The sequence below is a fragment of the Ambystoma mexicanum genome, chromosome 8 (assembly GCF_040938575.1).
Source record: "Ambystoma mexicanum isolate Mex_15411 chromosome 8, UKY_AmexF1_1, whole genome shotgun sequence".
NCBI classification, from domain to species: Eukaryota; Metazoa; Chordata; class Amphibia; order Caudata; family Ambystomatidae; genus Ambystoma; species Ambystoma mexicanum.
In genome coordinates, this window is record NC_090929.1 from 1,633,729,487 (window position 1) to 1,633,750,867 (window position 21,381).

Genomic DNA, 21,381 nt, shown 5'->3' on the forward strand with positions numbered 1-21,381 from the left:
TGACACTGCGGACCACTCCATCTTGCTCGACCACTTAGCCGGTGCATGCCTTTCTGGCCAGGTGTTGTCGTGGTTTAAGTAATTTCTGTCTGGCCATACCCAATCTCTTTCCCTCTCTACTTTTCAGTCTGAGGCGACACCTCTGCTGTGCGGAGTCCCTCAGGGCTCAGCATTGTCCCTGATTCTATTTAATGCTTATTTCCATAATCTGGTTAGACTCTACTCCCATGGCCTGTGATGACTTCTATTCTGACAATACACAGATTATTGTACATCTTAAAAATAACCACAAGGACTCTTTGGTGCACTCCAAATTGTGAATGTATCTTCTTAAGTTTTGTATTCAAAGTCATATGTCCCTTATAGTTCAATCTGGTAATTGCCTTTGCTATGTATGCCATTCATACATGATATTATTACATTTCTTTTCAATTATCTCAATTTTTTCTTCAACTTTGTTTTCCTCTTAATTCAATTTGTATTCTCAAACTGAATTTTCCAGTATTAGCATTGTTATCTTTTTCTTTTCTCCCTCTTATCTCCCTCTACACGTGTTTCCCCATCCTTTCAGGTGGTTCTTCAGGAGGGTTTTTGTGCCTTTCGGGTAATTATTGCCTTAGAATTATGTATCTGTAAAGTGTGGGAACAAGAATTAGAAATATGAGTGACTGAAAAATACATTGGGTCTGTGTTTATGTGATTTACACTGAGTTTAAGTACGAAGGCGCCAGAAACATCGGCAGCATACTCTTTTTTAGAGGAATATCAAAAACACAGACAAGCAAGAACCTACCCACTTTATCAAAGCACTCAACAATTGAGAAACCAGCAAGTACAATAAGGAATCACAAATGGTGGCCAACAAAGTGGGGCAGAAGGGGAAAGAACAGATCAAGCAGGAGGAAATGCAAGCACAGGGATGCAAACAAGATCACAAAATCCCTACTGAAAGAGGACCTAGTACTAAATCTAACTGACTTAGACCCATCAAAAGAATTGGTCACGGCATTAAACAAAGGGCTATCTTTCAGCCCCACAAATCAGGCGAACTACTTCCAAATGAACCTGGATCTATTTAAATTCAGCAGATTGTTGAAGTTGAAAAAATTCTATGCAACTTTTACGAAACCAAATAAACCACACACTAAGAAATCACAGCCATCAGAACTAACAGTGTCAGACACAGAACAAACAGCCAGCTTACTTAACATTGGTGAAATGGAAGACATCCACACTATGGAGTCAGTTGCATCAGACCGCAACATCGATATTGGACTAATTGAAACATCAAAGCTAAAAGCAAAATCCAAATTTACACCACAACTAGCTATGGAAAATGTAATTCACATATTTGTGTTAGCAGTACAGAAAGATCTGAGAAAAAACTACATATCCAAGTAGCAACTGGAATGGAATGCACAGAACTTGAACGCTAAGGAAAGAAAAGCCATTCATGAATTAAGCAAAAATGATGAAATTACAATAAAAGAGGCAGACAAGGGAGGAAAAATAGTCCTCCTAAAAACAACTGACTACATACAAATTGCAGAAACACATGTGAATGATGCAACATGTTATGAAAAATTAAAATTGAACCCCTTGCCTCGCATCACAGAAGAATGGAACAACATGAGCACAAACTGGCATGAGAATGGTTTGCTAACGGATGATGAGTACGACTATGTAAGAAACAAACACCTGGTAGTTGCAACAATATATTTCCTCCCCAAAATACACAAAAAATACAACAAAATACCACTCAGTAGACCAATTATTAATGGAATTGGATCAGTGAGTGAACCGATATCAGCATACATAGACAGACAACTACAACCCTTAGCAGCCAGCCTTGCATCATACGTACAAGATACGAAGCATATTATACAACAGCTCGAATACATTGATTGGGAAGATGATTTCAGACTGGTCACTTTCGATGTCACCGCACTATACACAAGTATTTTACATCTAAAAGGAATGGAAACAGTCAACTACATTCTAAAAGCAAGATCAATATTGTATTTGGACCAAAACAACATGATTCTTGAAATGTTAAATTTTGTATTGAACAATAACAACCTCTTATTCAACAACACCATATACAAACAGCATCAAGGTACTGCAATGGGGGCAAAATGTGCCCCTCCCTATGCAAATCTATATATGGGGAGTTTTGAATTAAAACATGCATGGACACATCGGGCATTCACTGAAGATAACAACATTGTATTCTGGGGGCGCTATATAGATGCGTACTGGTAATCTGGAGAGGTAATAAAAAATCTCTAAAGGAATATCATAGATTTCTAAATACCAATGAATACAACTTAAAATGAACAATGGAAGAAAGTGTTAGGAAAGATTTCATAATTGTATGTAATTTTCCCTCCATGTGGCAACCCCCAAACTTTTTGCTGTTGTTTTACACCCTGATCTAGACTTTGGCAGAGAAGCGCAGCCTTCCGCCACACTCCTGTGGGCTTTCGCTCAATTCTTATGGGGAAACTGACATGCCCTTAAGACAGTCAGTACTGGGAGACTTCGTTTTCCTTAGTCCTTTCCTCATGTTGCAGCTTTTGTGCAACATGAAACAAGAGCGCACCGTAACTTACATTACCGCGCTCTTGGATCTCTAGTCATTCCAAAGGCCCTAGAAACTCTCGCTGGACTTATTATGAACTGTGCACATGTGTCACGGACGGGACTGGTGGCAGCTATCGTTTCTCTTGTGTTTTGAACCCTTTTTCGCCATGTTATCCGCGCTTACCGTGTTTGGCAAAAATGAGTGGCCTGGCTCCAAAATGGCCATGCCACGAGGTTCTTTGTCCTGTCCGCTGACCGTCTTGCCCCTTCACCTTCCCCCAGGTCGAGCCGGCCCGGGGCAGTCCTTATCTGGTCATGCACTTTACCGCGAAACCCCAAAGCTTTCGCGGGCTTCTGCATGCCTTGTGTGTGCCCCCAGGATGTGGGCTGGGATGTCTGGTCCCAATACACATCCTGGGTGCCAGAAAGTCTGGAGTGTCCTGAATGCCTGGGACCACCGTGGTCCGTGATCGGTCCACGTATGGTGTGAGTGTTTGTGAGCAGATCTCCCATTGGGTCCTCTCCGTTTTGGCGCGAAGGGAACTTTGGATAAGAGGAGGCTGAAAACACCTCTACCTTGTCGATCTCCTAAGTTCACACCGAACAAGGGATAAGGAGCCAAGTATCCTGCAACAAGAAGCTGAGTCGAGGAACCGCTGGTGACCCGCTGAAGGTTTGGCACCCTGAACTGCTGTCGTCCTGCGAGACCCCTTTGCATCTGATCGTCCTAGAAGGTCTGCGAAGGCGCTTCAACCCATTGGAATACTGGGATCAACTATTCACGGCACCTTCATCAAACCCTGCAAGTAAGCCTCTTCGTAAGTGTCCCTGGGCCAACCAGTGGGCTGACCAGCTTACGCAGGACGATTTGCTCTGTCACCGCCGCCGTTTCGGGAAAGCTCTCGAAACTTGGTTTACTGCTTGCTCTGCGTCCACCGCACACTCTCACCGAATTTTCTCACTTGGCATTCCCAGGTCTGAAGTGAGACGAGTGCGCCCGGACCAGAGTAAACGCGGTTGCCTTGTTGCCCTGCTGTGGTAACAACCTGTGCACATCCGCTGCATTTGGGACACCCTCGACCCTGCATCCTGCTATGCAGAATCTACACGGTGTCAAGACGCCCTGATCATCACAGCTGAACCTGCCAGCAACGTGAACTGAACTGGAGAAGTCTGGGTCTGCCTGCGTCGGGGACCGGTGAGTAGTCCATACACCAACCGGTGACCCCTCGTGCAGGAGTCCGTTTCGATTCTACCGCTGTTGTAAAATAGCGAAACTATCCTGCACTCTCACCCTGCCTCTACCCACAAGTGGAGGCCTTGCTTGAGTAGTGGGGACTTGTTCTGCATCGCTTCATTCACCTTCCTGAACTGCCTGATATCCTCGAAGAGGCCCTCTTTTGTCCATTGGCACCAGCACGTGCAGGTACTTTTGAGCATAAGGCTCCTCTCTTCGTAGGGCTCGGACTTCCTCCTAATTAGGTGTATTTCATATGTCGAACTGGGTCTAATGATTACTTGCACTGCCTGTTTTCCTCCCCATCTAGGTGGTTTACATATTACGTGCTCCTAACTCCTTAGACCCCTCGGTCTTGTATATATATTGTATTGGTTGTGATGTGTTGGTTTACTTTAGTATTATTGTGATTCTTTGCTATGGTCGATGTTACAAAGGCCTTGTAATAAATGTTTCTATATTTTTAATATAACCCCTGTCTGGAGTAATTTGTAAGTGTCCTTGCTTTGTGTGCTCATTGAGGTCTTTCCGTCACCCTCACCCCTCTTGAGACTTAGTCTTGACCGCCGCCATCGCTACCCTGATTGGTCTGGCTTGTCGAGAGGTTACCATGTTCCAAGAAACTAGGCTGGCCTTCTGAACCTCTGCCCCTCCAGGTCCGAGTTCAGAAATCCATCTTAACAAAAAGCACTGACAAAATTCATTTTCTAGACTTGGAACTGTATATAGACAACAACAAAATACAATCTACACTATATACCAAACCAACATCAGGAAACAACATCCTGCATGCCAGGAGTAACCATCATCAACATATCATTCAAAATATACCATATGGCGAATTCTTGAGAATTAAAAGAAATTGCACTCAGCAAGAAGAAATGATGAAACATGTTGATACAGCTTTTCACAAATATCAAGCAAGAGGTTATGGCAAACCGCAATTGACCAAAGCATTCAAGAAAGCAAAGGCGCTATCAAGGGATGAACTATTACAAAATAAATCTGGAGACACAAAGAAACAATCGAGTAATGTAACAAGATTCATCACATCATACAATACAAATAACATGATTTTGAGAAACATTCTAAATAGACATTGGTTTCTATTAAAACTCGACAATGACTTAACAGACCATACAGAAGACAAACCAAGTATCACATACAGAAAAGCAAGGAACCTAAAGCAGATACTATGTCCCTCACACTTTGTACGGGAAAAGGTGAATAAAGGCAAAAGCAAACTATGGTAAGCAGAAAAATTAACTTGTGACTACAAATGTGGAATGTGTAACTACTGCAAATATGCAGAAAATGGGAACAAGAAATCATTCTACCAAATGGCAAGAAACATGAAATTCAAGACTTCATCAATTGTAACTCAAATCATGTAGTGTATGTGATAGAATGTGTCTGCAACAAGTTGTATGTGGGCAGCACAATCAGATCATTGAAAACAAGGTTCTCAGAACACTTAAGAACAATCAAAAATCAAGATATCAGATACCCTCCAGGAAAACATTTTGAATCTGTACATGCGAAAGCCAACATAGAAGGGATAAGATATTTTGGACAGGAAATTGTTAAAACCCCACCTAGGCGAGGCAGCAGAGAAAAAGCATTACTTCAAATGGAAGCAATTTGGATTTGCAATCTAGACTGTTGTAATAATGGTTTGAACTTTGATACGGAAAAGGGACACTTCTTATGAAAAATGTGCAATGATTTTCAAGTCATAAATCATGTTGAATCTATATGATAATGGTAAACAATTGGAGATAGAGGGTATCCCAACGACAAGAAATGTATGTAAACAAACAGATGAAATGCATAGGATTAATGTATAGGAACAGCTTAAGTTAAAAAGCATGAAATATGCATATTGTCTTTTAAACCCTTAAGGTAAGTTACATGAAGAAAAATAGACAACATCTGTATTGCCAATTTTTAAAAATGGACAATTCATAATATTAGTAATTGACACCACACCTGCAAAATATACGATTATGCCATGCATATATTTTATAAGCAAAAACCAAATACATGCCAAACATACAATGTGTCAGGAACAACCAGATATTAAGAATTCTCCACATTTATTTGCAAACATCCACTATTGGGCCTCTGTAAAAATTTCCCAATTACAAATGGCGACCGCAACGTTCACAGACGTTAAGCAGGCCATGACGTCATTACGCGCATCACGTAATTGACATCTAGCACATCATGACGTCATCACGCTCCCTCGTAATGACACACATAAATAGACGCCCATTTTGAGAAGCAGTATTGGGAAACACGATCAGATTCTCTATGCGGTTTGGGAGTCCAAAGAAAAATCTGCATCCAAGACTACAATGAGGTCAGAAACAGGCAGATCATCCATTTAAACCAATGAGAATGCGAGGAAAGGATAGCAGGCAGTATGGGGAAAGGACTAAATGTACTTTACCGTTTCTCCAGAATAGATGGTAAACATAACATCATGGGAACAACTTGAGCCACACCGCATGGCACATATGGGAATATCCACAGCAACTGCTTGAAAAACAATAGCAATATTTGAATCTAAATAAGTGGCTTTACTGGATTAAGTCTGAAATATTGAACCACAATATGAGGTAAGTACATAAAACCAATCATAACTGTAAACTCAGTGTAAATCACATAAACACGGACCCAATGTATTTTTCAGTCACTCATATTTCTAAGGGCCTCATTACACGGTAGGCGGTGAGCCATGGCGCTATTAGCGCCATGGCTCATGCCGGTAATATACCGGCACCGCCTTGGCGGAAAGGGGATTTACCGCCCCATTCCAAGGTTGGAGGGGCGGTAAATCCCCCTTCCACCATTGCCCTTCCCCATTCCCATTTCTGCCCCATAGGGCTCTATGGGAATGGGGAAGGCGCTAGTTACGGCACCGCAATTTTGCGGTGCATAATTAGCTCCGAGGTCCCTTAGCGGGTTGGATTTTAACGCCTTCAAAAAGCAGGCGTTAAATCCCCCAACCCGCAAAGGGACCTCGTAGTAAGGCGGTAAGGATTTACCGGTACCGGTATTTTACCGGTACCGGTATATCCTTACCGCCATCCGTGTAATGAGGCCCTAATTCTTGTTCCCACACTTTACAGATAAATAATTCTAAGGCAATAATTACACAAAAGGCACAAAAACCCTCCTGAAGAACCACCTGAAAGGATGGGGAAACACATGTAGAGGGAGATAAGAGGGTGAAAAGAAAAAGATAACAATGCAAATACTGGAAAATTCAGTTTGAGAATAAAAATTGAATTAAGAGGAAAACAAAGTTGAAGAAAAAATTGAGATAATTGAAAAAAATGTATGAATGGAATACATAACAAAGGCAATTTCCAGATTGAACTATAAGGGATGTATGACTTTGAATACAAAATTTAAGAAGATACATTAATAATTTGGAGCGCACCAAAGAGTCCTTGTGGTTATTTTTATTTACTTAGTTCAAGCATTGGACAGTCGCAGTGTCTCAAGGGCAAGGTGCTGCAAACAAAAGCTCTTACTCTAACTAAACCACTCAGGAAACTCGCCATAGTTGTTACAGGCTGAATTGAACTTACATATTGTACATCTTAATCAATCTCAGCCTGACACGGCGTGTGAGTTGCAGAGTTGCTTGAAGGTGATGGGTTCTTGGATGAGTGACAACTGGCTTAAGTTGAATGCGGACAAGACAGAGGTGCTGGTGATTGGTCTTCCTTCTGCTTCATCCCTCTGCACTCCTACGTTTTGACCTTCTGCTCTGCGGGTACTACACTGCTCCAATTTCAGTGGTGAAGGATCTTGGTGTTAAGTTTTCGGCTTCCTTATCGCTTGAAGCTCGGGTCTCTTCTGTTTGTCAACCAGAGCCTGAACAAGAAGCTCATGCAGGGGTGGATTAGTTCCCCCTGTGCTTGGTCTGGGAGGGCCGAGTGTTAGGAAAGATTTCTATTTATGTGTAATTTTCCCTCCAGATGTGTACCCCCCCCATTTTTTGCTGTTGTCGGACCACCCTCACCTGATATTTGCCAGTGGAGCCCAGCCTTCTGCTGTATTCTGCTGGGCTTTTGCTCATTTTGTTATGGGGAAACTGACATGCCCTTAAGACAGTCAGTACTCAGAGACTTTGTTTTACTTAGTCTTACACTTTGTTGCTATTTCTTATTAACATTTTATCAGTGGACAGAGTACCTTACAGTACAGTGCGCTGGGGTCCTCTTTTCATTTGTAAGGCCCTAGACACCCTCAAAGGATTTTTCGGTGAATGTACAAGTGTGCCATCGGACAGAGCTGATGGCAGCTGTTACTTTTCATGTGTTTTCAAGAATTTTTAAGCATCCATACCGCGTTTACCGGGAAATTCCTTATTTGGTCATGCAGACCCTGCGCAAATCGAAGCTTTCGTAGGCTTCTGCTTGCCTTGTGTGTGTGCCCACAGCTGCAGCTGTCTAGTTCCAATACACATCCTGGGTGCCGGGATGTCTGGTGTGCTGGGATGACTGGGACCACCGTGGCTCGTGATTGGTTCACATCGGGATGGATGTATGTGAGCAGATCTCTCATTGGTTTCTCCTAGTTTTGGCGCAAAAGAGATTTTGGATAAGATAAGGCATCTTACATCCATTCCAGGTCGATCTTCTGAGTTCACACCAAACTTAGTAAAGGAGCCAAGTTTCCTGAATCGACGAAGCAGATTCGTGGAACAGCTGAAGACCCACTGGAAGGTTTGGCACCCTGGGCCTGCTGTTGTCCCATCGGACCCCCTGTTTCTGATCGATCCTAGAAGGCCTGCAGGGGCACTTCGACCAGTTGTAGTGGGACAAACTATTCTCGGCACCTCCAACTTAACCTGTAAGCAAGCCTTTTCAGGAGTATTCCTGGACCGCCAAGTGAACTGACCAGCTCGTACGGGACCTTTTCCCTGGAACCGCTGCCATCTCGAGTTGACACTTGAGACTTTGGGGACTGTAAACTCTGGGTATGAGGCACTCTAACGCTGGGTTTCAGAAACCTAGCATTCCTAGGTCTGAAATTAGGAGAGTACGCCTGAACCGGAGCACATGCGGTCACCGTGTTTCCCAGCTGTGGTGACGAACTTCATGGGTGCCTTGCTGCTGTGCCCCCCTGTGCCTTCAGACTCACTGCAGTAGGAATGGCCTGATTCCTTCACCAGGAGCGGAGAAATCGCCACTGTCCCACCACGGAATAATTCCTGGAATGAAGCCCATGAAAGCCGCAGAACCGCGCAACTGCAGGATTTGAACCTGCAACAGAAGTGGACTCGACTGCCGAAGTTTGGTACAGAGTGCACTGAGGGTCAGTGAGTACTTGCAACCCTTACCGGTGGACCCTTGCGCATCCACCCATTTTTACGCACCAGAGCGTCTTGAGGGTCACTCTTCTTTATTGAGGAAGACTCTGCTAGCGAGCTATTCCCAATTCTTGGATCCTGTTTTGCCTGTTTCTTGGGCAGACCCTCCTCGAATAGTGGGAACTTATTCTTTACTGCCTCACCTACCTTGCTGAGTCACTACAGCCCTTTAAAGAGACCCTGTTTTGACTTAACCGCACGATAGGGTGCGCCAGCACCAAAAGTATTTTTGAGCTGAAGGCTCCACTCATGTTAGGGACTGGACTGCCTCTCAAGTTAGGGTTTGAATTGTGAAGGACTTCCACAGATATTCAAACTGTATAACCCCTTTCTTTACAGGTTGTGTAACTGTACTAAGTAACATCCCTTTTGGCCATTAGTTGATGTATATATGTTTGCTAGATTAGTGTTGTTGGTTTTGTCATTACTTTTTTGAGTTTTTTTTTTTTTGTTATTTTTTTTTTTTTCGACATGGCTTTGCAGTGCATTAAATTGCGCGGAATCCACACATTGCAGAACTTCTCTTGTGATGGGTATTGATTTCTTCCAATTACAATTGTTTTGTCATTACTGCTGAATATTTACTTTGCGTTTTACTTAAAAGGCCTTGAATACATGTACATGTATCTATATTTTTAATATACACCTGACTGAGAGTAATTTGTGGTATTGTTTACTGTGTGTTCTCATTGTGGGTTTTCGATCACCCTCACCGCTCCTGAGACCAAGGGCCTCATTACAAGGCTGGCGGCCACAGAATGAACAGTGCTGGTATGGGACCGGCACCGTTCATTCCGGGCCACCAGATTACGAGGTCTGCAATGGGTACCGCTTTTCACACCTCATTGGTCAGACCAGAGGTGAAAAGCGGGACCCGCTAGCAGGCCAGGATACTAACAACGGGCCCGTCATTAACGGGTCCGTTGTTAGCATCCTCCCCATTCCCATTGAACCTTATGGGGGCTCAAATGGGAATGGGGTTGTACCAGGCCCGGGTCCCGTGAAAGGGATTTACCGGGCCCTCCAAGGTCGGAATGGCCCGGTAAGTCCCCTTTTGCAGGACCCGGACCTGAGTTTGGAGACAGCCATGCCCTACCTCCAAACTCGTAATGAGGCCCCTAGTCTTGACCGCCCCCAATGCTACCGTGATTGGTCTGGCTTATCCAAAAGATTACCCTGTTCCAAGAAACTAGGCTGGCCTTCTGAACCTCTGCCCACTGGGTCAGAGTTCAGAAATACATCTTAACACTGATGTGGCTGACGGAAAGGGGTCCCAGGTCTTGCTTCAAGTTTGCTTCTTGCATATAATTGTGGAAGTGGGTGCAGACAGTATGGCTGTTTTGTAAATTGGAATGTGGCTATGGTGGAGGGGGAGCGCTTTCTCAACCTGTTTTGTTGTTTTGTGGTAAGCATTTGGCTTCAGGGAATGAAGGCTGTGTTTAAGCAGTGGGGCAGCCAGTTTTTTTTGTTTTTTTTCTAGAACCCGACAATGTACTTTTTAAACATTTAAATATCTGTGATTGTCAAGGGAGGCAGGCAGGCTTTGTGTGTGGTGGGTAGTCTCTTTGTTATTGGTGGTAGATCTTATGTTATGTTAAAGGTTCTTATATGGCGTACTGTTGCCATCTACGTGGTCTCTTGGCACTCATTTGCCTTTGTTTTTTTTGTATTTAAAAAAGTAAACATGCACAGCTTTCAGGTTTCCTGTGGCTATGTGCTAGAAGGCCATCCAGTCCTGTTTTTGCTTGGAATTCAATTACTTTTAGTTTTCCTACATTCCAAATTGGAAAGAAAAACTACAAGTTCCAGAATTCAAAAAGAAAAACACAGGACTGGATGGCCTCCTTCTGCATGGCTACAGGATTGATTGATTTATAGAGCGCTTTACACCAAGGCGCTGCACATTGGAACAACAAAATACAGAGTAATAACAATAACTTTATGAGCAAATTACAACTTGAATCATTCAGCAAAACAGTGCAACGAGCAATTGACTGAGAGGGGGGGGAAGTGGAGTGGGAACAGGAGTGTTGGGGGAGGGGCAGGGGAAGGATTGAATAAATGTAACAGGAGGGGAGGAAGAAAGTAAAGGTAGAACGGAGAGAGGGATTAAAAGAGGGGAAAAAAGAACAGGGGGGGAGTAAAGAGGGCAGAGCTCTGGCCATGGTGGAGGATGGGGTTTGCAGGGAACATGTGGTTAGTATTTGTCTAGATGCAGCATAGGGGGAGTTGTAGGGGGTGGCTGCCATTTTGCTTAGTGCCTGCTTAGTGCCTGCCATTTGTGTATTATGGCTGAGTGGGAGGGGTGGCAGTTGTTTTCTAGTGTGCCCAGATGTTTAAGTGGGTGGGGCAGCCAGATAACATTTTTATAGTTTTTCCTCAATAGTGCTAGGAGACAGTCGGTTTTGGTAATACTTTTTTTTAAAATTAAATTACAGGGCCCACACATATTTTACATTATGTATCCTGTAAAGTTTAAAGCATACACCATACCTACAATATTATCCATTTCACATTTAATTGTGGAGCAACTGGGCAAGCACTGGTTTTAACTTTGTTTTCTAGGACTTGTAGTTCTGGATTTCCCCATTATAAACGTATACTACAAGTCCCTGGATGCAAAGTTCAAATCGAATGGAATGTTTAAGGTTGGCATGGGAGGAGTACACATAGACACACAGAGACTGGTTATCTGCAGTGCGATTATGTTTATTAAGAAAGAATCGAGAGAGCGTCATCCATCAGCTTTTCTTAAATAAATTAGCATGTTAGTGAAAGAAGGGCTAGGAGCAGACGAGATTTGTATGTGCCATCATTTCTTTGATATGGTTGGCAGCGACAGTCGCACTGATTTTCTTTCATATTTCAATCAATAAATCAACTTTATTCAGCAGTAAAAAGCCATCAAAGTTCATACAATCATAAGGCATAGATCCAAAAATAAAATATGAGTTAAAAACATGATCATAAAAAGATATTTTAAAAAACGCAATACATAAAGCAGATATAAAAAAAAGACAGGGAGAGTATACTCGCAGCCCTAGTGCCATTATTTGCCTTCTTCGGGCCTGAACACTTAGATACATTAGTCAGCCAATTGCCCGGATACACATAACCAGGCCCGGTGAACATTGCCATACATGTAATGAACATACTAAAACAGACCAACATTTAAAACTGGGGGTGTAAAAGAAACATTGCATGCTCGCAGCCCTAATACCGCTCTTTGTGCATCGCCACACCTCAAGGCATGGCTACAGTGTACCTAATACACAGTTTTCTTCGACATAGCCAATCCCAATGCACATGTTGGGCTACACAGGTTAATCTTGAATGATCTGCAGCGCTTTTACAGATCTCCAGGGCAGCCTGCAAGGAGCAGGTGCCTGCCTCCCTCAGGAGTGGTCTCAGATACTGTACTCTTAATGGTTTCAACACATTGCATAACAACAGGAAATGTACTAATGTCTCCTCACAGATGACACACATAGGGCGACACCTGAACCCCCCCAGTGTCTAATGCTTCGTTACACTTGTAACATGTAAAGTGCCCTTTCCAAAACTAATATACAGGGCTCTTGCGTCCGGTGGTCCAATGCTATCTAGATACTCCTCAGGTCCGAAGGTCGGTTTACTTGCCAGATACCCAGGACCTGATTTCAGCATGTGTGCTGCTTTTATCATTTTCCTCCTGCAAGCAGTAACAAATGTACCTTTTAGGCTATTAGAAGCTAACCTCACAATGTTATCAGGGTTCTCCCAAAGCTCTGCTTGAGCCGAATCACACAGGGTTATTTTCACGTGGGAACCCAAGGTATGCACCCGCCCACCCCTAAACTCAGAAAGTGTTAATGTCAGTTCAGAGAGGAAAGAGGAGAGCAGGTCTGGGTTTAGAAAGAGGAAGTGGGGACTCCTGGTGCTGACTCCAACTCCAGCTATATCTGCAGCTGCTCGAGGTGACCCAGCAACAGATCCAGGAGAAGCAGCAAGAAGCCGAGTTGGCTCTGGAATATTAGAGAAGTCCTGGTGTTATCTAGACATGAGTATGGGACCCAGGAAGCCCAGCATCTAGTTTGTGTTCCTGGAGTTGCCCACCCTGGGAAAGGTGAACTTGGCAACCTGATGACAGGACACTTCATTTGCGAAACTATCCATGGACTTACTATTTGCTGGTTTTCATGTCACGTTGGCCCTTCCTTAAGTGTGCAAAGGAAAGTAAAAAACGTTCACTTCTGATTCCAGACTTTCTATCTCCCACATGTTCTTCCTGATAGTGTCTATAAGGGATGACATATCAACAGTCAAACTGGTGCTGTGGCATTTAACCAACATTCATAATTGACTCACATTAACTTAAAAACGTATTAATAACAAATACCTCATAATAATATCAACTTTTCTTTTCATTGTTGCTACAAATGCCTGCAGCTAACGGATTCAATTTATCCTCTGAAAAGGAAAACCTTTTCTATTCTTTGGTTTCTTTGATCTTTGCAATATACTGTATGAAAGCGCCTTGTAATATGGTGACTTCCACTTGGTAAAGCTGCCTCGGAGAAAGAAGGCAACAGCAGAGAACATGCTTAGCTATGCCAAAACGGATATACGTCAGAAGCGAGAAGAGTGAAAGCGAGCATTCTTGATAGGTGTGCAAGGTGCTGTTCTAACACCGAGTGCAGTGTACCATCCTGCTTATTGCATGCAGCAGACAGTGGTTTTAACATGGCGAGCGGCAAACAGCAAATAGTGGTGCATGGTGCCTTTATAACAGGGGTATATAAATGTGTATACCGTATAGCATAGTTCTCACTCAAACCAGTAAAGTAAACTTACCTCCCTTCCACAGGATCTCTATATACAAATCAATGTAAAGTGACAAGTGAGAAAAATAAGTAAGGAATCGGTGTGATTGGTATTTGCAATTAAATAGCTTGAGTGGCAGTTTCAATGTGCCAATGGCTGTTGCTGCCCATGTCCCAAGGTGCTTTATCGGGCCCAGCATACACCAGAGCATTCAAAAAATCTGCTCTTGATGTCCAGTGTGCCGAAATACATTCCAGCACAATATTCCCAAGCTATTATCCCTCATTTAAGAGCCCTTCTCCCAGATAGGTGTGGACGTGATGGGCCCCTTCCCTTGTCCAGGTCAGGAACCAGTATCTTCTGGTCATCCTGGACTGTGCAACCAGGTATCCTGAATCCTTTGCAATGATAAGTACTACCACCGAGAGCATGGGCAAACGCACTTAGTAAGCTACTAGTCCTGGGTAGTATTTCCTAAAGAAAATCAGGCATAATATAGCCTTTAACATAAAATGTAAACATATAGTTTGCGTTATTTGATTTACCAACACACAGAGTGTCCATATCTTTCTATAAATATGTGGAACTGACTGGTGTTTTGGCATTGCTTAATCATCTTCTGCTTGTTCATTTGGAGTCTTCTTTATCCAGCTAGTTAACAGCTTTTGTACCATTTTACGTATATCTTTGTTATAGCATTCACATATTCAATATGTTTCAGCACCAGGAGAAAGTGTGCCCTGGGGCTGACAGAGGTGTGCATTATCACTAGGGCAAGAATACATTTATTTATTTTATTTTGTATTTGTAGAGCGCACTGCAGCCCTCAGACATCGAAGCGCTTTGAGAAGGCTTATGAAGGCTTGATTCAGGGTTACATGAATGCGGCCCCAGCAAATACTTGCGACAGAAATTAGTTGCGGTTAACAGTGGACATTTAGGCACAAAAGCAGAGTACATTATCAAAACATGTTAAAGTACAGATTGGACAAAATACATAAGTTAGACAAAGAGCATAGTTTTGATGGCCTTCCTGAAAGTCGCATGGGAATCAATCCCCCTGATGGAAGGGGGAAGGGAGTTCCACAGTGTGGAAGCCATGTTGGGGAAGCTTGTACCGCCCGCTCTCGCTCTACGGGTAGAGGGTACAGTGATTCTGTTAGTATAGGCCGCTCTGGGGGGCCTGATGGGAGTGTGAAGGCTAATCCTTTGAGCTAGGTAGGGTGGAGCACGACCGTGGAGGCACTGTGCGCCAGGGCAAGTGTTTTGAAGGTAATTCTCTCCTTGACGGGGAGCCAGTGGACCTTTCTCCTGACCTCGGAGATGTGGTCACGTCTTGAGATGCCTGTTGCAGCCCTGAGGGCATTATTCTCTGCTAGTTGTAGTTTGGTCAGGTTTTATTGGGAGATGTCTACCAGGAGGGCATTACAGTAGTCTAGCCTTGACCCAATTATTGCCCTAGCTATGGTTAGCCAGTTTGGTTGGGAGAGATAAGGTCTGGCTGGATTGAGGAGTTTAAAGTGGTACACTGCGGAGGAGGCTATTGCGTTAATCTGTCTATTCATGGATAGGTCAGGTTCAATGTATACGCCCAGCATCTTAATGACTTTGGAGACAGCGATAGGGATGTTATCCACTGTAAAGGATTGGTATTGTTCATCTAGTTTCCGCAGGGTGGAGGGGGCCCCAATCAACAGGCGTTCGTTTTTCTCGCTGTTGAGGCATAGCCAGTTTTTTTCCATCCAATATTGGATTGTGGAATAACTGGCTTGAGGGTTTTGAGGTCAGATATATAGTCGCCAGTGTCAACTTTCACAATGATTTCCATAGTGACATTTTTTTCACTGTGGTAAGTTTTGACATACTGGTAATACTGTGCAAAGTTGAAGTTGCGCCGTAGCTATGTTTCGATAAAGTGGCATCTGGTGGAAATTGCCAAGAGAATAATAAATACAAAGTAACATATACAAAAGGATACCATTTTTAAACACATACCTGAGCATATGACACTGGCATCCTGATCATGACCACAGAGGCTTCCCGAGGATTGGTGGGAGCATTCCCACAAGTAGTATTCATCTCCCGAGCATTGTACGTCATCCCAGAGAATGTCTCCAGAGCCCTGTCCGAAGTAGGCCCCACCTGGAGCAGCAACAGCATATCCGCACTCCAGCTGTCGGCACACCACCTCTGCATCCGCCATGTCCCAGCTGCTGTCGCACACAGTGCTCGCGATACCAGATGAACTGACTTGGACACGGCCTGCACACATTTTACCACTGTCATAGAGTTCAATTTCATAGTCTGTGTCAATAAAAGAAGAGAAGAACAGTGGATACTTTAAACATAAGTTACACTTCTACATTGCTAAATGAAGACTCCCTTTTAATCGAAAGTTGACACTGTGTCCTTGAAACACAGCACAGCGCAGCTCGTAATCTGAAAAGGTACCCTGAGCCTTGCCCCTGATACCTGTAGAGCAAGCTCTTCCCAATGTTGCAAGATGCACCACTTGTTTGCAGTTTGTACCAAACCCCTTTAATACTCTCTTTTCCATGACTTAGACAAATGGCCGGAATCATGTCTGCACGTTCCTTTAGCAAGGTTTCCTTTACTTGTAATTGCAGATAAAGTAAAACGCTTTGTTATTGGGCATCATTGCGAAATCAATGGTTCCTGATATACAATATGCCAGATAATAGAATGCCTGGTTGATGGAGAACCAGGGAGCAGAGATAATTGTGTGGAGAGCAAAGCACCCTGCTCTATTTACCAGCACTCTTCTATGCAGAGTACTCTGTTATCCAGACTCTAGCCTGTGCTACCTGGCATTTTATCATCAAGAAAGCTACTATTAATGGCCAAGGCAGGTGCTGGTGAATGAGTGATCTGTGCAGTGTCTTGTTTTACACTGTGCAGTACATGTTCCACACCCCCAGGCCAATGAAGGATCTGTGCAGTGCCCTGTTTTACGCTGTGCAGCACATGCTCCATCACCAACCAATTAGTGCTGTGGGCAGTATCTTGTTCTATGTGGCCAAGGACATGCCCCCCCACCCAGCCAATGAGTGATACGTTCAGTATCTTGTTCTATGCTGTGCAGTTCATGCTCCACCCTCACCTAATGAGTGATCTGTCCAGTAACTTGTTGTACGCTGTGCTGCACATGCTCCATCCCCAACCAATCAGTAATGTGGGCAGTATCTTGTTCTACACTGTGCAGTACATGCTCCACCCACAGACAATGAATGATTGGTGCATTATCTTGTACTACAGTGTGCAGTACATGCTCCAGCCACCACCAGGGAGTGATCTGTGGAGTATATTGTTCTACACTGTACAGTACATGCTCCACCCACCAGCAGTGAGTGATCTGTGCAGTATCTAGTTCGACACTGTACAGTACATGCTCCACCCAATGGCCAATTAGTGATCTGTGCAGTTTCTTGTTCTACGCTGTGCAGCACATGCCCCATCCCCAACCAAGGAGTGATGTGGGCAGTATCCTGTTCTATGATGTGCACTACATGCTCCAACCCCCCGGCCAATGAATGATCTATCCAGTATCTTGTTCTATGCTATGCAGCACATGCTCCACCCCCAGCCACCGAGTATTCTGTGCAGTATCCTGTTCTATGCCGTGCAGTACATGCTCCACCCCCAGCAAATGAGTATTTTGTGCAGTATCTTGTTTGTCACTGTGCAGTACATGGTCCACACCCCCTGGACAATTAGTGATCTGGACAGTATCTTGTTCTACGCTGTGCAGTACATGCTCCACCCCAGCCAATGAGTGATCTGTGCCGTACCTTGATCTACACTGTGCAGTACATGCTCCGCCCCCACGGCCAATGAGTGATAGGTGTAGTATCTTCTACGCTGTGCAGTACATGCTCCACCCCTATGGCCAATGAGTGATCTTTCCAGTACCTTGTTCTGCACTCTGCAGTGCATGCTCCACCCCCAGCCAATGAGTGATCTTTCCAGTACCTTGTTCTGCACTGTGCAGTGCATGCTCCACCCCCAGCCAATGAGTGATCTGTGCAGTATCTTGTTCTACGCTGTGCAGTACATACTCCACCCTCTACCCCCGGCCAATGAGGGATCTTTCCAGTAGCTTGTTCTACACTGTGCAGTGCATGCTCCACCCCCAGCCAATGAGTGATCTTTGCAGTACCTTGTTCTACACTGTGCAGTAAATGCCACCTCCCGGCCAATGAGTGATATGTGAAGTTCTTGTTCTATGCTGGGCAGAACATGCTCCACCCCCAGCCAATGAGTGATCTGTGCAGTAGCATGTTCTACGTTTTGCAGTACATGTCCCACCAGCAACCAAAGAGTGATCTGTGAAATATCTTGTTTTACACTGTGCAGAACATGCTCTACCCCAATCCAATGAGTGATACGTGCATTATCTTGTTCTACGCTGTGCAGTACATACTCCACCCTCTCCCTCGGCCAATGAGGGATATTTCCAGTAGCTTGTTCTACACTGTGCAGTGCATGCTCCACCCCCAGCCAATGAGTGATCTTTGCAGTACCTTGTTCTACACTGTGCAGTAAATGCCACCTCCCGGCCAATGAGTGATATGTGAAGTTCTTGTTCTATGCTGGGCAGAACATGCTCCACCCCCAGCCAATGAGTGATCTGTGCAGTAGCATGTTCTACGTTTTGCAGTACATGTCCCACCAGCAACCAATGAGTGATCTGTGAAATATCTTGTTTTACACTGTGCAGTACATGCTCTACCCCAATCCAATGAGTGATACGTGCATTATCTTGCTCTACACTGTGCAGTACATGCTCCACCCACAGCCATTAAGTGATATGTGCAGTATCTTGCTCTACAATGTGCAGTACATACTCCACCACTAACCAATGAGTGATATGTGGAGTATCCTGTTTTACAAGGTGCAGTAAATGGTCCACTCCCAAACAATGAGTGATCTGTGCAGTATCTGGTTCTACACTGTGCAGTGCAAGCTCCACCCCAGCCAATGAGTGATCTGTGCAGTTTCTTGTTCTATGCTATGCAGTACATGCTCAACCCCACTCCCCCGGCCACCGAGTGATCTGTGAATTATCTTATTTTACCCTTGTTGCTTTTATAGAACCTCTCTTGTCTTGTCATGTTCTGGGCACTTAGACTCATTATGACGCCGGCTGAAATGCTTGCATCCTTTGCAAATAAAACCACTTCGCTGGCCTACAGCATCACACCACACAGAGCATTGCCTCTGGGAAGTGCCCTTATCTGTACTTCCTGGTGTATCCCTGCCTCCAGTGGGGAAGGGCGAGAAGAGGAGGGGAGGAGAAAGGAGCGGGGGAACTCACTGTTTTGGTGTCTTCTAGCCACACCCTGGGCCAGGCTTTCCGCTATATTCCTTAGAAACGCACAGAACAGTCATCCTGCACTTTATCCATTCTGGGAGCTAGCCACAACAGTGCCCCCTTTGCCCAGCTTTGTGGATATATGGTGGCACGGTTCCTTGGACTGGGCACAGAGATATCTGTATTGGGAAGGGTGACTCCCATGATGGAGATTTTCTCATTATGGCCACCCTTGCTGCCCCCAATGAAAATGCATTTTACATCTCCTCACCATCTAGACAGGGAATTTAGTAGAAGGTTTTTGGCCATGTCGGAGACGCAAGGAGTGTGATATCTCTGTAGAGAACCGCAGTCTAAGCAGTATTCTAAAGTCTTACACGTGCAGTGAAGTGCTGCATTCTGCACCAATCAAGATGACCATAGGGGTATTCAGCCAGAGTATAGTTAAACACAACTCTAGAACTGGGAGTCTATCTGAAAGGGACAGTTCATGCAAGAAATAAAATAATGAAGTGAAGGATATATCTCATATTTACGGGCAGAGGTTATTGGTGGTGTCGTGGAGAAGGTGCTCATAGTTGTGATGCATGGCGGTTCTGAAAAAAGAGAAACAGAGTGTTATTCCAAAAAGTCATGGAATCACACATTCATTGAAAATAGTGTTCTCAACCAATGCAACCCCCAACCCATATGCAAAAGCACAGACGGCAATTCCAATTATGCACACGTGATGGGTGCCATCACAAAGGACCCATTCCTGGCCCACTATGAAATGGTGCTTGTGGCTTGCATGAGCTCAGTTCTGCAATTGCTTTTCAACCTTCAAAAGAGATGCAAATGCTTTTTAGGCTAATGAAGGAAATCTCAGAGGTTTAACCTTTGTAAACTCGCTGCATCAATACATTTGGTTCTTTATTCTTTAATACTTTGTCCAGCTGGATGCAGAGCGCACAGCTACACTTCATCTCCTGTCCTCAAATACACCTGACCCACTGTCCCCAGTAGCAGCAAGAAACACTGAGAGGACATTAATCTCTGAACTCTCACGGCCGGATAGTCTGATATTCTCAGTGATTTTTCCAACAATGCAATGAGTTTGAATAGATTGTTGATAGCAGCAAAATTTCCCTTTACTGGAATTGGGAAAGAAATTTGCAGGCAGGTTGCAGGATTTAGTTTTAGCTGTACATGTTATTGCTTAATGTAGAAAATATGTTTGGGGTTGGCTGTGGTCTCTCTCGATTGGGAGGGGTATGCCCAGAAGTGGGTTGCGTGCTTGCTGGGCTTAGATACCCAAGCTACTACTCACTGATGAGGCCCAACAAGGCCGAAACATGTTTGGAGATGCTTGTGGTCTTGCGCAGAAGGGATGTGACCAAGCAGTTCGGGCAGGACTGCCCCTTTTGGGTTGGGACCAAGCCTGATTTGCATATGGTCTTTCCCCTTTTGTTATGACGTGGCAGGTTAAGAACGATGATCTGGAGGGTTGCACAGAGCAATGCCAGAGGTCAGTATTAATTCCAAACCTTCCAGCCATCACCCTTTTGTTTTGTATTGCTTAACGTAGAGACATCCAATATCCACGCAACACTCAGAGTAGATGATGTAATGGGTGGTTCTTGGATGTAGACTGAGCCCAGTCATTGATTCATATTCCAGAGAAATCACATTCCTCATTTTATTATAGGAGCTAATAGTTACCTGTTGTTGGAGGTGACATTCCAGAATCTGCCATGAAGGAAAAAGAAGATAGCATAACATTATCATCACTTCATGGAATAGGAAATATGCTAAAGACTTTATTTATACTCAGCAGCCATCAGTGACTATGGAGAGGATGCACACATTGGAAGAAGGATGTGGCCAGAAGAACAACATGAGACACCATTGGCACCATTGAGAATAAAATACAATGAAATAGAGCGAATGTGCATATTCTCCAGCAAATGTGAAGGACAGTCCTGATTTTATTAAAGACACATATCCAAAAGCATGCAACCAACTTCATATACTTTAACCTGGCAGCAAAGAGATGAC

The 21,381-nt window shown here is 44.1% G+C and overlaps 1 protein-coding gene across 2 annotated transcripts in view; it reads right to left on the reverse strand.

Annotated features, from left to right (window-relative positions):
- Positions 1–21,381, reverse strand: part of LOC138473825 (deleted in malignant brain tumors 1 protein-like) — a 733,343-nt gene that overhangs the window by 488,272 nt on the left and 223,690 nt on the right. For both annotated transcript variants that reach the window (XM_069612215.1, XM_069612214.1), the window contains exons 4-6: positions 21,046–21,072; positions 19,881–19,940; positions 16,008–16,316 (exon numbers count right to left, since the gene is read on the reverse strand). In XM_069612215.1, the coding sequence (XP_069468316.1) occupies positions 16,008–16,316; positions 19,881–19,940; positions 21,046–21,072 (396 nt within the window). The remainder of the gene's footprint in view (positions 1–16,007; positions 16,317–19,880; positions 19,941–21,045; positions 21,073–21,381) is intronic.